We start from the raw sequence: 18599 nt of genomic DNA on the forward strand, positions 1-18599 counted from the left end.
TTCAGGGCAAATGGAACCCGAGACAGATGCACCTGCATATCAACCAAAAAGAAATGTTAGTGGTAGAGAATTCCCTGACAGCCTTCAAAGACTGCATTCTTCCAGGGCAACTATTGGTAAAGACAGACAACACCACAGTTATATGGTACATAAACAAGCAGGGGGGAACTCACTCGTACCCTCTCTGCAGACTAGCCATGGCTCTGTGGAACACAGCCTTGAGCTACCAAGTGCACCTACAAGCTCAATTCCTGCCAGGCAAGCTAAATTCACTGGCAGACGACTTAAGCAGAAGTCTCATGGACAAACACAAATGGAAACTGGAACCAAACATATTCAACCTCTTGAGGAACAAATGGGGGACTCCAGAGGTAGACCTGTTTGCCTCCCCTCAGAACTACCAATTGGACAAATTCTGCACAAGGACTCCCCACAGTCAAGCTTGGAAAGTGGATGCCCTGTCCTTTACCTGGGAAAGTCTCTTGGTCTTTGCCTTTCCCCCTCTGCCTCCCCTCTCGAAGGTTCTGCTAAAGATCAAACAGGACAAGCCAATGACAGTACTGATTGCACCAGACTGGCCATGCCAGCACTGGTACCCCCTCTTGCGCAGTATGACAATGCTGGAAACATGGCACCTGCCTCAGTCCTCTTCCCTGCTGTCCCAGCAGGCGGGCCAGATTCTGCACCCTCAGCTTCAAACCATGAACCTTGCAGCCTGGCTAATTCCTTGAGCTCTCCAATAGCATCCCTCAGTAAGCAGGTACTAGATGTCATTCTGGAGGCAAGGAGGCCTAGTACTTGAAAATCCTATGCTGAAAAGTGGAAAAGATACTGTTCCTGGAGCCATACTCGGGGGGTGGGCACAACGGTGCCCAACTTACCTGATATTCTTCAGTACTTACCAGAAATGCTCCACAAGGGCCTGTCCTTCTCGTCAATTAAAATTCATGCCTCTGCCATTTCAGCTCATTATAATACTGAGCCACCCCTCTTATTCCTTAGTGGGGCCAAAAATTTAAATCCCCCCAGGAGAGCCCCTACTCCAGCTTGGGACCTTAACTTTGTATTGGAAAAGCTCACTCTCCCTCCCTTTGAGCCAGCTGCAACAGCAGAGTTGAAATTCCTTTCTTGGAAAACAGCATTCCTTCTAGCCATCACTTCAGCAAGAAGAGTGTCTGAATTACAGGCCCTCATGGCAGTGGAACCCTTCATTATCCTCCATGCAGACAGGGTTTCCCCTCAGGACCAATCCTTCCTTTATGCCCAAGGTGGTGTCTAGTGTGGCCCTAAATCAGTCCATTCACTTGCCTACTTTCTTCCCTAATCCACAAAACAAAGGAGAACGAATACTGCACTCTGGACGTTCACAGACAACTTAGATTTTATTTGGACAAGACTAAGCCTCTCAGAAAATCTGAACAGCTGCTAGTTGGCTTTGCTGCAGGGGCAGAGGGGAGGGTCATTTTAAAACAAACCATTTCCAAATGGATAGCCCATTGCATTAATTTCTGCTACAAGCACCATGGAAAACCTACCCCACATGGGATAAGATCACATTCCACTAGGGCTGCATCTTCCTCTGCAGCCTTTCTCAAAGGAGTCCCTACCATGGACAATCCTAGAAGCTGCTACCTGGAGCTCTGTACATACCTTCACCAAGCATTACCACATGCCTCTTTTTTTTTCTAAATCCAGAGCTGGTTTTGCCACTGCAGTCTTGCAGGACTTAATAGCTGGCCCTAATGCTCTCTGACTTCCTCCTCCCTTCCTTAGCTTTGGGAATCAACCCAAATGTGATGACTGCTACAGTGAAACACGAAGAACATAGTACAGTTGTGTACACTTACCTTAAATGTAGATGTTCGAGTGTATTCACTGTTGCAGTCCTGGTTACCCTTACCTCTCTTGGCTCTACCTTTCCTTCTTGTTTGGTATATTTAAATTTTGTGGTATATTTGCTTTTTGATGGAGGTGTACCATAACATATAATTCCTTCCCATTCTGGGGGCACCTGACATCCTGGGCAAGAAAAACTGATGTAATGGAGTTGGCTGCATGTTTTATACCCTGGACGACCTGATGCCATGGAAGAAGAGAGAGCATCTGACACAGGAATCCAAGACTCTGGTATTCAAGCAGGCTGAGGGCTACCTGCAGGCAGATAACCCAAATGTGATGACTGCAACAGTGAATACACTCGAACATCTACATTTATGGTAAGTGTACACAGCTGTATTTTTTTATTTTATTTATCTTTATAGTTAGGTTGTCCAGCTGGGTTGAATATCTTGATCAGAGTTGCATAGTAGGCAGTGGGAGACTGAGAAAATCATACCTATTACACTAGAATAAAGTTCATTTGCAGCTTTTAGCGTTAGTCCTTTGTACTACACTGCTAGACAAATTGTAAATTGCAGGGGTCATGAGGTGCACCTATTTATATGCAGCAGTGCAGTGGAGTGGGGAGTCCATTTTCCAGTTTAACATGGTGAGCTGTGTTTATGCAATCTGTGAACCAACCACAGAACAAGAACTTCTTTAAAGACATCAGATGGAAAAGCTTCAAGATTTACTAACACTGTTGACAGTCTTGTCAAGCCAGTAAAGTAACCCTTCATTAAGGAGTTACAGTCCATATTCCAATTAATTGTGTAAAATATTGTAAAACTAATCCCCTGGACTAGATGAAAATAGAATTGCATGTTGTGACCTGAACTGTAGTTATCAGTGGCAAATTTGAGAGTTGAATTGCATTACTTTGCAAGAGACGCAAGTTGAACCTCCTGAGTAAATGAAAAGTAAAAAGGCATAGCATTAAATTAAAATACCTCCTTCCCCATCTAAACAAAACTTTTGTGGATTCTCCTTTTGACATGCACCATGCTTTTCTGCTATGAGATATCTTAAGAGTTAGTTAAACCTTTTGTTTCTGATACATTTTCTTTAAATACCTCATTGCAGAGTTAAAAGAGGGAAATACCCTTAAAAGTTGCAGATATTCTAACTTGCACTGTAAGAGCACAGCTAAAATAGGGGTTGAATTAAGAAAACTTGTCTGTATCTTCCCATATTTAGCCACTCTGTGCTGCATTGCACAAGAAAATTGTGCCAAGCACAGTTGTGAGAAGGTGGCAGATCCATACTGTTAGGTATTAAGCAAAAATGTAATTTTTATCCTTGTATTGCAAGTAAAGTAGCAAAAAGTAAATCTACTTTTCTTGGAAAGCTGGTGGGTATAGGTCAGAATACTTACATTATTAGTACAGTAAACCAGTGAGGGAATTGATTGCATTTTAAGTGTTTCTTTTTAAATTTCTTGCATTTTTAGAGATGAAGTTATGCGCAATTTTCTCTCTTCTCCACAGGTCCACCAGACATTAAAGGCCGAGCCTCTATCTTTAAGGTTCATCTACGACCACTCAAACTGGATACTAGTATTGGAAAAGAACCCCTGGCAAAGAAGTTAGCTGCTTTAACTCCAGGTTTTACTGGTAGGTTCTTTTACAAGTGCAAATAGGTGGAATACATAGTGTTTAAAGGGAAGTAGAGTTGTATATTAGACACGAATACCAGCATCTGAGGTAATGCATGTGTGCATTTTATTTAGTGACATACTTTTAGGTTCCTGTGCCGCATGGTGGATTAGAGGGATAAAACCCTAACGATGACCCAAGCGACTGACAGAGCAACAGGGAAAGGGATGGGTGTGCCTATCCCAGCGACGTAGCAGTGTGTGTGCGCCCATCTTTGTGTTGATCCTTGGTGGATGCTAGGAATGTTGCTAGAAGGAGGTGTTATTGAAGGGTGTAAAGAGGGCCTGGCTGTGATGCTATTTAGGCATGGCGATACTTCACTCACTGACATTGTATGCCTACCCAGACCATACCATGTTGCCACAAGGGTGGGGGGAAATGGATAGTTCATGTAAGAATTCCCTCCCTGGATGGATGTTTTAACATGCCAAGCCCTCCAAAGTCTGAGGATCCATGACTGGCCTGTGCAATGCTGTCTGAAGTCTGGGGTTGGGGCAAGGAGTTAGCTGACATACCTGGCACAGATGGGGCATAGAGGCCAGGCCAGCAATGAAGAAAGATGGAGAGAGAAAAAAACACATTCCGGTTTCTTATTTAGATGCAGTGTATTCTTTCTGACTTCTTTACCCCTCAGTCTGATGCTTTTGTCATCTGGGTAGGAGCACCTTTAGGATAATTAAGAAAATAAGAAGAAAGATCCTATAACCACAAAAGTAAAGTTAAGACAGTAACTTATTACATTTACACAATAAAATAAGTTTATCTGTTGCATACTTCATTAGATCACAAAAGTATTCAACACATGATCAACACTTGTATTGTATCCTAGAGGCATATAATAAACTTCATGTAAACATTCTGCTACATATTAATTAATTTAAATAGATGTTGTTTTAGTCTGTGCTTTGTATGGTACTATCTTATTTCATGGACAATTTAATCTTCACCTTGTAAAGGTATGCATTTAATTTAAATTATTTTCACGACTCTTTAATTTGCCATGATAGTCCGTGTTGTAGGGCATCTTAAACTGTGTCAGGCACATGATACTGAAACAGTACCTTAATTTTTTCCACACTGTGATTGAATAGGTTATTTATATTCTGGGTTCTAATTGCCCTTGGTAGCTCTTTGAATTTTTGCTTTGCAGCAGTCTATTTGCAAACAACTGCATATACAACAGTTCAGGGGACAAGTAAAACATGTTTTACCTGTCTTAAGGCATATGGATGTCTTACCTTCTTTATTCAGACTGTGTACACTCTGTCCTTTTATGAGTTTTCTGTGGAGAACAGATTTCTGCAGGACTGTGCTGCCATCTTATAGAAATTGCTGTCACAAGATTCCATCAATGTATATTTAATGAGCTGTCTCTGTGATGAGAATATTTTCTTATTTTTATATGTTCATCTGGCAGACTGATGTGTATTACTGCTGCATGAAAATCCTTTTAATTGCTTAGTCACTAGCTTCTACACACTTTTTTCTTTCTGGCATTGTCCTGAAATGCTAAAATATGTTTCAGATATGTCAGCAAAAAGTAAATACAAAAAGAAGTTATGTACTCACCATAACGTTCCATCTGAGTAGGTACTTCATTTGTCTGCAACCTGTGGGTCTCGGATCCGACCTCGGATCTGAACCGGCAGCTTTCCAAGCTACAAGATCCGAGCTCCTAGCTCCTCTCCCTACCCATAATCCCCTGCTACATGCTGTATTACCTCAGATCGATTTTTGCTCCATCACACAACTCATAACCTCGACAGAGGATTACACCAGATCTAGCCTCCTGACAAGAGAATTTCAGGTGACCAGAGATCCCGACAAAGGTTCGGGGGATGACAGGGGGGGGTCGGTTGCAGACAAATGAAGTACCTACTCAGATGGAACGTTATGGTGAGTACATAACTTCTTTATCTGAAGTAGTTACTTCATTTGCTCTGCAACCTGTGGGACAGAGTCCCCAGCTACCTAGGAAAAATCTGGGTGGCCTTTACGGAAGGATATTCCGAAGCACCGCGGAGCCAAAGGAAGCCCTACCTCTCGAAATCATATCTAGTTTGTAATGAGAAATGAACGTATGAGAAGAGGACCAGGTAGCTGCTGAACATATGTCGTCCAAGGGAACCCTGGACCAAAAGGCTGCTGAGGTTGCCATAGACCTTGTAGAATGAGCATGAATTCCAATAGGAGCTGGTTTGCCTGAAGATATATACCCATGAATTATGCACTGACAAATCCAATTTGCTACGGTCACTTTGGAAATGGCTCTACCCATGGCAGATTTTGCAAAGGACACAAACAACTGGTCCGACTTATGAAAATCCTTAGTCCTGTGCAAGTAAAAACGCAGTTGTCTGTGTACATCCAGTTTATGCAATTTGTATTCCCCTCTATTCTGAAAATTTGGGAAGAACACGGGCAAATTTATTGATTGATTGATATTTGACTCTGAAGCCACCTTAGGTAAGAAAGACGGGTTAGTCCTGAGGGACACTCTATCCTTGTGAAAAATGAGGTAAGGGGGTTTCATACACAGTGCTTGAAGTTCTGAAACCCTCTTGGCTGAAGTAATAGCCACCAAAAAGGCCGTTTTCCAAGACAAGAATTTTAAAGGAACTGAGGCCGCAGGCTCAAAGGGTGGACTTGTCAGGGCTTGTAAGACTAAAGTCAAATCCCATGGGGGTACCACAGCTTTCACAGACGGCTTCAAAAGAAAGATGCCCTGCAAGAAAGTTTTGCATAATTTTGTAGATGCCAAGGACCCTAAGCTATCTCCTACATGAAAATGGGAGATGGCTCCTAACTGCACCTTAACTGTAGAAGCACTTGCTCCCTGCCGAAAAATCAGCGACAGGAAGTCCAGGATAGTCGGAATAGGAACTGTAAATGGATCCAGGCCCTTGTCTTTAGCCCAGACGGAGAAACGTTTCCATTTACTATTGTAAATTTTCCTGGTAGCGGGCTTATGAGCCGTGACCAGTATGGCCTTTACAGGAGATGAGATACCGGGAGTCCTAGCCATCAGTAGAACTGGATCAACCAAGCTGCAAGCTTGAGGTTCGCCAGGTTCGGGGTTTGGTATCCTGCAGGATGCAAGATCAGGTCTGGAATGGGATCCAGTATCCATGGAGGAGTCACACTGTGAGACCGCAGATAAGGAAACCAGATCTGGCAAGGCCAGAATGGGGCTATGAGGATAACTCTGCTCCCCAACCGACCGGCTTTCTGTATGAACTTTATTATAAGCGGGAGGGGGGGGGTAAGCATAAAGGAGACCAGGAGGCCAAGCATGAACTAGAGAGTCTCTGGGATTTTCCCCTTCGGGGAGAAGTATTGCGAAGTACTCACTGCATTTTATGTTTAATGGAGAAGCAAAAAGATCGCAGCGAGGCCAACCCCATTTGCGGAAGATCTGCTTCGCAACAGATGGATTGAGAGACCACTCGTACGGAGTGAGAATTACTCGACTCAGTTTGTCCGCTAATATGTTGGACCGTCCCGGAATGTGCCGTTGCTACCAGAAACCGGTTGGTGGATATCGCCCATTCCCAAACTCTCATAGCCTCTCGACAAAGGGGGTAAGACCTGGTTCCTCCCTGTTTATGTACCAGACTACTGACATGTTGTCCGTCTGGATTGCAATAGTCCCCAGAGGGAGAAGGTCGTGGAGAGCTTGCAACGCTAGAAGCACCGCCCTCATCTCTAGGACATTAATATGCAAAGCGGTCTCTAGGGAAGTCCACGTGCCTTGGATGGTTCTGCCCGAACAATGCCCCCCCCCACCCGAGGCGAGAAGCATCCGTGGTCAATGTGGCTTGGGGCAGGGGAATCACAAAGGGTCTCCCTTCCCTCAGTTCTCGCGCGTGGAGCCACCAAAGAAGGGAGTCCTTGCAAACTCTGCTCAGTGGTATCGGAGTGTTCAACGGGTGGAGTAATAGCGACCACTGAAATTGAAGGGTCCACTGCAGTACCCTCATCCGTAGATGTGCATGAAGGGAGAGACCGATCGCCGCTGCCATAGACCCTAGTGCCCTCAGGACTAACACCGCCGCCGGAGCAGGACTCTGAAGAAGGGCTAGTACCTGAAACGACAAGCTGCTTAGCCTGTCTGAAGTTAGAGTAGCTCGAGAGATACGGGTTTCCAACCTGGCCCTTATGAACTCCAGGACCTGAACGGGGCAAAGAAAGGATTTCTGTAGATTCACTGAGATGCCTAAGCTCTGGGCAAGAGTCAGAGCATAATCTCTTGCCACGCAGAGCTGATGCCTTGTTGGCGGCGGTAAAGAGCCAGTCGTCTAGTTACGGGAAGACCTGAATGCCCTGAAGTCTCAGGTGGGCTGCAACCACTGCCATGACTTTGGTGAACACCCTGGGGGCTGAGGTGAGGCCGAACGGAAGAACCCTGAACTGATAATGACTGGCTCCCAGCCGGAAGCGGAGAAACCTTCTGGATCGTCTCTCCATCAATATGTGGTAGTACGCATCCTTGAGGTCTATAGAGCACATCCAGTCGTTCTCCCGCAGTAAGGGGAGAATTGATTGGAGGGTGACCATCCAGAATTTTTCCTTGGGAATGAACAGGTTCAGAGCGGAAAGGTCTAGAATGGGTCTTAGGTCCCCCGTCTTCTTTGGCACCAAAAAGAACCTGGAGTAATAACACAATCCGGACTGGTCTGGGGGGACGGGCTAGATGGCTCTTTTTTCTAGCAACTTCGACACTTCTGAAGCCGCTGCCTCCCTCTGATCGGGTGGTACATCGGGGAGGCGTCTGGTCGTGGGGGGAAGGTTTATGAAGGGGATGGAATAACCTCTGGATATGATACGGAGCACCCATCGATCTGTCGTAATGGACTCCCAATTTGACAGGTGCTCCGTCAACCGCCCCCCGACTGCCTCCAGAGAGGGACAGCCGGGTAAGCCCTCAGGGCTGCTGCGCGGGTCTGTCCGAGAAAGGTTCTCTAGACCCGAAGTTACGCGGTCCCCCTCTGCCTCTTGGCCGGCGCCCACCTTGTCCTCCTCTGCCTCTAGAGGACAAGGGTCCGAAGCTGGATGGGACTGCTGACACTTGTGGAACCACAGCTTCTTTTGTCCCCTCTGATTCCTTGAAAAGGATCGTTGGGGATTAGAGAAGCGGACTCCGGCAGACAGCGTCTTCCCGTCCTTCTCGGTTTGGACCAGCGTTTCACGAATGGTCTTGCCAAAAAGCGAAGACCCGTCAAAGGGCGCATTCGCAAAGGACGCCTTGAAGGGATCCGCGAAATCACAAAGAATGAGCCAGGCGTGACGTCACAAGATGACCCCGGCTCCACTGGCCCTAGCGGCTCCCTCCGTAGCATGGGAGAATAACCGCATGGACGTGTTAGATATGGATTTTAGAGTGGCCATACGAGTCGAAAAAACATTCTTGCCCTCGACCGACATGGACTCCGGGGGGGCTGCAGCTTATTCCTTAATCAAGTCTCGCTGTAGCCTAATGGTATGTGCCATATAGTTCAGCGCCCTTATCGAGAAGGTCGCTGAAGCAAACATCCCCTTCCCAATGCGGTCCAGAGCTCGTGATTCTTTATCCTGCGGGTGGACCGAAGAACTCTCCTCTGCGAGTTCTCTCTTAGTGGCAGCCGCCACCAACATGGCATCAACAGGAGATCCCTTGGCCCAAGACTGTCTATCCATTGGTGGGCTAAGGACTTTGTCGGGTCGTCTCAGGATTGGCTCCACGGTGTCGAGTTCCTTCCACACCCTGGTAATAATTAAGTCTATCAGGGGGTCAGCCGGAGGAGACACCCAGGAGGTAGACGGACCTGCCTCAAATGCCTCCAGGAACACGGATTCATCCGCGGAAGGTTTTTGGGCAGACCCACCCCCCTCTAATACGCAACATTTCCATGATGTCTCCGAAGGAGACATCTTCGGGGGGTGACCTTGGGGAACCTTCCCCTTCCTCTAAATCTGTGTCGGTGGTGACGGACTCAGGGGAGTCCAGGTGCCTCCTTTTACATCTGCATTTACGAGGGACCTCCTCGGTGGGACTGTCCGAAGAGGGCTCGTCAACGGGATCTTGTTCCTCCAAGGGAACCAGCTGGAGGGCTTGAGCAGGCTGTCCCGATGGTCGGATGACGGAGGATAGACCCACATGTAGCAGGGGTACGGGAGGAACCGAAGCCCGAACCGGGGACCTGGAGGACCTCGACAGTACCCTCTCCACTACATCAAAAGCCGAAGGAGAACTACTCTCGCCAGGCTCCGAAAGTAATCTCCTCGGCTCCGAGGTAGGGATCGGGGTCGGGACCGATGCAGTCGAGCCGAGAGAGAGGTATGCTCCAAACCCAGCGGTGCCAAAGACTCACCAACTCCCATGGTTCCGACGCTCAGCCCTCGGCCCCAAGAACTCTGATCCGACATGCTCGAGGGCACAGTCGGCGTAGAAGAGACCGGAGCTATCAGCGCCGACGAATCCCCGGCTCCGAAAGGGCCTGGATCCGATGACTCCGAGACCCGAAAACGAGTCGGAGAAGGAGTGATCGGAGCAAAAATGGGGGGCACACTCCCCCCCCCCCCAGAGGGGGGGGTCAAGAGCACCCCCATCTGCATTTGGGTCTGTATGAATCGACGCATCATCCGATCAATGTCTGCGTTGGTGAGGCTTCTGGTCGACCTTGAAGAAGTCGTCGAGGCGGGCCGGGAGGGCCGCCTCGACCTCGAGGGAGACCGATACTCCTCCTCCGGCTCTGGCGAAAAACAGGGCGAACAGCACAGAGAGGGGGAGGATCCGGAGACCCTCGAGGGAGACCTAGCCATCTTAGATGGCGGGGCTGAGGGTTGAGTCTCAGCCCGCCTTTTCTGAGACTTGTGCCTCTTCTCTTTGGAGGAAGAGGCACCAGAGTCCCCCGAGCTCACACCCAAAGAGGGAGGTTGAGTCCCCGGTTGAGCAGGGGGCGCAGAAGGCACCGGGGCTGCCGAGGCAGCCTGAGTGGGAGAGGAAGAAGAAGCCAATTCCTGGGGAAGCAAGCCCGCCAGGATCAGCTTATTCTTCCTGTCCCTAAGTGCCCGGGGGTTAAAGGCCGCACATATTGGGCAGGCCGTTGATAAATGGGCCACCCCCAGGCATAAAACGCACTGAGTGTGGCCATCAGCCGGCGAAAGCTTATGGCCACATTCGGTACACTTTGAAAAAATGGCTTTGGGCCCTTCAGCCATTTTGACTAACACTCACACACGCACACCCAAATACTAAGGGGGGAGGGGTGTCACACAGACAAACAACTAACTCTAAAAAAAATAACGAGCATCTAAACTACCACTGACAAAACCCAGGGATACTACCCACACGTACACTAAAAAATACAATCTTCCCAGTTGAGAAAAAAGTTTGAGAAAAGTAACGATCTCACCAAAAGCCAAGGAGCTCTTCAAAGGTAGCTGCTTCAGCCGCAGTAAAAAGGTAGCTGCTTCAGCCGCAGTAAAAAACTATCTGAGGTAATACAGCATGTAGCAGGGGATTATGGGTAGGGGGTGGAGCTCGGATCTTGTAGCTTGGAAAGCTGCTGGCTCGGATCCAAGGTCGGATCCGATTCCCACAGGTTGCAGAGCAAATGAAGTAACTACTTCAGATATAGTGTTTCCTTTTCCTTCCTTCCTTCTGCCTGCTTACTCAGTTTCTGCATATGTAATATAATGTAGGTGTCAAGTTCCCTAGCATCAGATATTTACTTCCTGTAAAACTATTCTTTATTTCAGTTTTGTGTCATTGTCTTTGAAAAGTAAACCTGTTTGTCATAAGTGTCTTTGTTTTTGCTGCTTTTTTGTGCATCTGTCCCTTGAGTCAGTTTTTGAGAACATTTTGAGTAAAAAACAAAGTTACATTAATATGATCATAAGAAAAACGTTATACTTAATGCTGAGATCAGATGTGCGTCATGTAACAGAGACAACTCTTAAAGGTGCTAATGCCTGCATTTTATAAGTAGTTACATGGTTGTTCTGTATCCATTTGTTTGAGTGGTGGCTTTCTTTAATGTTAAATACTGTTAAATATCTGTAAACTTGCTCTTCTTCTGTAGACCAATGCTTGGACATAACCACTGCCCTTTCATTATATATTTCAAATTGAGCCAGAGGAGCAGGATGAGTAAACGGGTAACTGTAGGGAAGTCAGATGGCTTGTTGCCTCATTTGTTTCTTTTTTAAGCCCTGATTTTTACATCATTGTGTAAGTACTTTTAAACTAAATATTAAAAACTGAGGTTTAAAAATGAGCACAAGAAATAAATGTCTGATATTGCACCATCAGTCGCCATCTAATAACACATAATTTTCCAAACAACCTCCCACATTAGCCTGTAGCAGACATTAGTCAGGTTGTCCTTCCTGCGTAAAATTAATTGACATGGATAGGATGATAAGGAAATTTCTCAGAGCTCATATTCAGATGGGGTTTATTCTGTCTCCATCTCCCGTCAGATCCGTGAGCTTCTCATCCACTTACATAGTGATTTTTCCTTCTCCTATCCATGTTAAGGTTTTGGAGCCCTTGGATCTGAGAGCCCTGAGAGTGTCTGTGTCCGAAATGAAGACTGCTAGGTTTTCGACTCATACTGCCTCCCTAACTAGTTCTGCTCCCATTCTTTTGGATCGGGATGATTCTTGTAACCAAAATGCCAGTGCTGGATCTGGGGGGCTGGGTTCCACTCCAGAGTTATCAGAGCCACCCTTGCCTCTTGTAGCTTTGGCATTGGGCTTGGTTCCAACTCCCTCCTTGAGGCATGGATCTGGCAGCGTAGAGGCTTGGTAGCTTCAGAGATTTCATCGCCTGTGTGGCCAGCCAGGGCTTCTCCCATTATGTATGCCTTTGATGTAGTGGAGAGGGTTTTCTCTCAACAGAGAGATTCAACTACTTTCTCATCCATGGAGTGTGCATCCCTTGCTCCTTCAGGTACAAGCTCAGATCCTGTCAGGCCTACTCCACAGAGATAGCCGGTAGCATCTAGCACCCCAACAGTTCCCATTGAGGAACTTCCCTTCTCTTTGGATACCTCTCCAGACAATTCCACTAAAGAGGTTCCCCAAAAGAGAACATGCAAAAGGGGAGATGTAGATTCCCATATGGAATCTCTCAGTGAAAATACTGACTTTGATGAAGAAGGGTTCCCCAGATGACATCTCCTTAGGAGACATCCTAGAGATCCTTAAACTAAAAGGTAGATGGTCTTCAGATACTCCCTCCCCAAAGGAGTCAGTTTTTCTGGAAGCGTTTAAGTCCAGCCCATCTACGTCTTTGGTGGCTCCCGCTGCAGATGAGCTTATCGATTTAGTCTCCCACAAGGCATGGAAAGAACTGGATTCTGTTGAACCCATTCCCTGATGCCCAAATAAATTTTTGGCACTGCCGAAGGATAGATTGTATTGGAGGAAAGGAGTCCCTTTTGATGGTATGATTGCAGTGGCAACCACTAAACAGGAGCTAGCAGAGCTCCTCAGGCCATCCCCCCTAATAGAATGTCAAGGGTGTTGGACAGGTTTGGAAAGTGCATTTTTGCTTTAACAGCATTTGTCTTAATGTCCCTGAATTACTTGGTGCACTTCACAAGACTACAGCAGAATTTGAGCAAGGAACTCTCCAAATCCCTCTGAGTCCATGTCCATGGAGGACTAGAAGGTGTCCTCTTCACAGCTGGCCACACTGTTATCCATTTCCAGTGCATCCATGAGGTTAATATCCCATGCTGCAAAGGTTACCTCATGGGGTGCGGGTTCAGGCATAGCTGTATGCCTGGGTGCATTTATGTGACTTTGTGGAACCTTTCAAGTCTACTTTCATTAGTGCTCCTTTTGGTGGAATGTCTTTGTTTGACCCTATTGTGAAGGAAACGCTTTCCCGGAGTGAACAGGATGGAAAGACTCTGTCTGCCATAGGGGTACGCTTTTCTATCCCTCAGTGATCCTTTTCCCGGAATCAAAGAGGAGGCAAGAAAATGTGGTTCTGCAAGTCCAGGGATCTTTCCAGGACTGACACAGGGACAACTCCAGAGGCAGAGGGGGGATTTCAAAAGCAAGATGCTGTCCTCATGGCAGAGGAGGCCCACAAAAACCAGGGTTTCTAAGATTCTTTTTTGAATAAACTCTTTTGGTGCTGCTGAAAGGTTGTCTAACTGCCCACCTGTAAAGGCAGTCAGGGGGTGCTTGTCTTCACCCAGATGCTGGGCTTTTATGATAAAAGATTCTAGGGTGCTAAAAGTAATATCCAGAGGTTATTTCTTACTGTCTTTCCAGATTCCCCAACCAAAACAAGAAGGCCTCCCGACATCCCACCCAATCAGAGGGAAGCTGCAGCTCAAGCAATTCAGAAACTGCTGTTTGATACTGTTTTTCCTGCACTTTGTATTTTCTAGTAATTGTGTATTTTATAGCAGGCTAGAATCAGATTTGCTGAATCTAGACTGGCATTATCTGGGCACTAAATCCAGCCATCTTTCATTGAGGGCCCTCTGCACCTTTGTGGCAGAAGAGTGTAGCAAAGGGCCCATCTGAGTTGAAGATTGTTGGAATAAGGCTCAGTAGTGAGCATTTCCATTGACCAGCTTGTTTGAAAATTGCTTAACTTGTTTTAAAACGGCGTTCTCACAGTTGCTACATAAACCCAGAGTTTGCGCCTGTTTTAACACAGTTCCACAGTGTCTGGCGACCAGCCACTGCTCTACTATCTTCATCTGAGCAATCTGAGTCATCTGTTTGCATGTAGTGCACCTTTGCACAGTACCACACTGTGGCGGTAAACATTGGCGGTTATAGATGCAAAAGCTGAAGTAGATTTATTTTCCCTTAGAACCTGCCCATGCTCCAGCTAAGGAGTCTCATAAATTGCACTTGGCTGCTTGGAGAGCACCTCAGCTGGGCTTTCTACAGCATTTCCCATTTTAACTGAAATCTCCTAATAGTCTCATACCCCTTGAGAGCCCCAGTAGTTATAGACCCAGTATTAAGGCCCCAATTAAACCACGTCCTTCCTCATTAAAGTAAGCAAATTTACACCTAGTATTATGGATGGTCAGTTCTCCTCCATTTCTCATGACAGCCTGATTGACAAGGGTATCCTGAGGCACTGTAGCAATTGCCTCATGTGCACTGACAGCCCACTACTCCTAAACCACTCAAGCTCATTTTGTGAGAGATGCATATACACTAAGAATTTGGAATTCTTGCTCTCTCTTTCACAGAACAGTGACACTGAACAGGTTGTCAACCCACATGCTACACCTCCTGCACAAACCACCCTGTCAGCACATAAATCATCATATGCAGAGGTACTCACCAGAAACTTACAGCACTCAATACACATAAAACCCCAAACACAAGTGTCTCACCAAACAAGCCCCTAAGTCAAAACACATCTAAACCAAATTTTTTAGTCATAGGTGAATCTATAGTGAGACACACAGATGTCGCACTCACCAGGCTGGACAAGGATAAGGTTGTGGTCAGCTGTCTGTCGGGTGCCAGGATCTACCAGATCATGCACGCACTCTAGTCTCTTCACAGCAAGTATATTATGACTCCATCATAATTCATTTTGGTGTGAATGACTTGAGACATACTTGACTGGACTGTTTGAAGAGAGACATGACTGAGCACTCTGAATATGTGTCTCAGGCAGGTATGTTCCTAGCCTTGAGCAGAATACTACCTTCACCGAAGAGGATACCACAATATAAACAAAAAATGATTGACTTAAACAGATAGTTTCTGGTGTCATTATAAGGGAATCTAGTACCTGTCAGCCTGGGATGACATGGTAGAGAGAACACGCTGCTTTGCCAGAGATGGTCTTCATTTGTTACCTCTGGGTTTTGGTTACTGGCTAAGGCTCTTGCCTCCCAATTGTGCCTTTTTAGGCAGTCTCACAACAACAAAATTCCCAACATAAAAATATCTTCAAAAAGCAACCTCAAGGCTAAGCTGCTAAACGCTAGGAATGTAAACCTAAAACTGCACTCACTGGAAGCAGCCTTCATCTTAGGTGATGCTGATGTTTGTGCAGTCACAGATACTTAGTTTAAGGCTGCGGAAAGCACCCCGGTCATAATGGGTTATAATGCCTTCCACACATTCAGACCACACACTGAAAGTGCGAGAACTGAAGGAGGTGGAGTATCAATATTCATCAAAGATAAATACACCTCTATTTTAGTTGACACAAAATGATTCACTTGAACTAATCCAGGTCCAATTGACTTAGGTGAGACCCCTCTCCAACTTATTGCCAGTTGTAGGGCACCCTCCATGAACTGCATACTTGGATGCACTTGATTCACTCAAGATACAACCAAACACCCTAGTTTTAGGTGCATTTAACTACCCATCCATAGATTGGGTAAACTATACACGCACTAACATAGTTGACCAAAGGTTTTTGTACTTCATCAACTCCAATGCTCTGGACCAGTTGGTTGACACTGATCGTTGCACCACTCCATGTGTGCGCGGCCCTCCCTAGTGAGATCTGCTCATAAGTCTGTCTCATTAGAAGTAACATTAATGTCTGACCCCACATTAGTAGCAACTAGACTAAATAACTTCTACAAATTACAACCTAATACATGATGGCATTAATAGCTTCATAGCCCCTTCCCTCACTGATGGCATGGACACCTAAACTGGGATTTACACCAGTGCCCTGTGTAAGCATCTGTACAAATGTATTGCCTTAGCCATACCTGATTGGATCAAAACTAGATCCTCAAGGAAGAATAAGCCTTACCTGGTGGGCATCCGCCATTAATAGGTTATACAGTAAGAGAAAGAAATTGCTGTCCAAGTGCAGGAAGGAACAGTCTTTGAATTGGAAGCATTGCCTCCACAGCTTTAACAAGTAAATAGGATACCTCGTAAGGCATTCAAAATCTGACTATGAATCCAAATTAGCTTCCTTTACTAAGGATAACCATGAGACCTTCTTTAGCTACATAAGAAACCTTAAAGGAAAAATTCAAATCTGCACAGAACTGGTTGTTAATGTCACCACATATAGTAAACCTGCAGAAATAGTCAACCTGCTACCTGTCAGGTCAGTGAAAACTTCTCCTCCCTGTCCCTGCCACTTATCCCCCAAAGCATCCCTTACCACCTGCCCTCCACCTAGTATCTCTAAGGAGCAGGTTGTAAATGCTCTCTCTAAAGCCAAAAACACAGCCTTTGTGGGACCTGATAATATCCCAGGCTGCGTTCTAAATGTATTAAAACAGGAACGAGCTGCACTGCTGAGTACTCTTTTTAACCACAGTCTAAGCACTGGTTTTGTACCTGCTGAATGGATAACAGTAACAGTCATCCTGTTACATAAATGAGATGCCTTCACAGATGCTGGAAACTATAGACCCATATGCTTTACCAGCCTAATCTGCAAGTCTGTGGAAAGAATAATCATGGACCTTATCAACAAAGATATAGGAGCCCTCCAAACACTCAACCCAACCCAGTTTGGCTTCATTAAAGGGAGATCCTGCCTCTTGAACTTTGGGCTTCTTTGAGATGCTCACTAAAGCCCTGGACAAAGGCAAATGCATGCATATGGCCTACCTGGACCTGGCCACAGCCTTTGACACTATTCCCCACTCAGGCATCATTGATCAACTCCCCCATCTGGAGATCAACCTGTATATTGTCATGTGGGTTGCAATTAGCTCACCAAGTGAATGCGCACAGTCAGAATAAATGACTCTACCTCCACCAGCAGACCCTTAATGAGTGGTGGTCCACAGGTATTAATCCTGGGCTACTTTTGTTTCAAATCTATTTCTCAGATGTGCAGAATAAAACAAAAGGCCTGTAGCTGACAGTTTGGTGATAATTGCAAACTGGGTGCAGTCATAAAGTCCCCAAAAGATGTCAACAGCCTGTAAGAGGGACTTGCACTGACAAACGACTGGTGCCAAAGTCATGAGATAAAATTCAATGCAAAAAAATGCATCATCATCCCTTTCGGCAAGGGCAGCGTCCCTGCAGATTACCACATTAATAACAACACCCTAAGCATGCACTCAGTGGTGAGAAATTTGGGCGCACCGGTTGATCGCAACCTTTCCTTTGACCACCACATCTCCACAGTGATAAGAAAGGCTTTGTACATCATCCACCTCATAAATAAGGGCATTGCAACCAGAACAAAAGAGGTTATAACACCCCTGTACTGCTCACTCAACAGGCGAATAGCAGAGTACAGTGCACCCTTTGGTATGTACTTTACCAGGCACCTGCAGCAACTGGAAAGACCTCAAAAGATTTCTTAAAAAGAAAATTCAGCGTCTTCAGCATATGTCATGCATTGACAGACTGAAATCACTGTCATTATGCTCTGTCTTACAGACTAATGACAGGTGACCTCTGCGTTGCATATAAAGCAATCTCAGATTATGGTCTAATGGAAGTGATGCACATTTGTAAATCAAATGGTATAAGATGTACTCAGTCTAGGAAACTCGGCCTAATATGCGACATCAACAGAATTTGTTGGAAAGACAGATATGTCTCTGAGGTTACCTCTGCACTGGAACAAACTTTTAATTCAGATGAGGCAGAGCCCCTCACTAACCCTTTTTAAGTGTAATTTGGATGATTGGGTGGGAAACCAAATTCACCCCAGGAGTTTCACTGTGTCCCTCTTGGACAGGGGCAGTAGTTGTTGACTTAGTTCTGCTTAATACCTTGATATTCTTGGGAGCAAGGGTTGTGCTTGGTTAGGCTTGTAAGGGCCTTAGGGCCATTAGCCTAGTTAATCGCCTATGATTCAGGAGGTCCCACCAGATCTACAAGTTGTACAAAGCTTGGAGTTCATAGGTGCTCAGATGAACACAGTAAGTCAGATAGCCTCTCTTCCTTTACATTGTGTGGACACAATCTGGTTTCAGATACAACAAATTCTTTTTCACCTTTCTCATCCAGCCTGACTTGTCCTTCATCCTCTAGGTTCGATATCAGTGACCATAACCTTAGTTCCAATGGCCTGTTTTTATATACATATTCTACAATGGACTCCTGTTCCCTGCTGTAGCCGTACTAACCACGGATGCC

The 18599-nt window shown here is 45.9% G+C and overlaps 1 protein-coding gene across 1 annotated transcript in view; it reads left to right on the top strand.

The window, feature by feature from the left end:
• LOC122810226 (AFG3-like protein 1) overlaps positions 1-18599 on the top strand; it is a 1103851-nt gene that overhangs the window by 666130 nt on the left and 419122 nt on the right. Inside the window, exon 12 of the mRNA XM_044081735.1 lies at positions 3366-3491. Coding sequence (XP_043937670.1) covers positions 3366-3491 — 126 coding nt within the window. The remainder of the gene's footprint in view (positions 1-3365; positions 3492-18599) is intronic.

Source organism: Protopterus annectens, chromosome 8.part1 (assembly GCF_019279795.1).
Source record: "Protopterus annectens isolate FY-2018-M chromosome 8.part1, PAN1.0, whole genome shotgun sequence".
Classification (NCBI taxonomy): Eukaryota; Metazoa; Chordata; order Ceratodontiformes; family Protopteridae; genus Protopterus; species Protopterus annectens.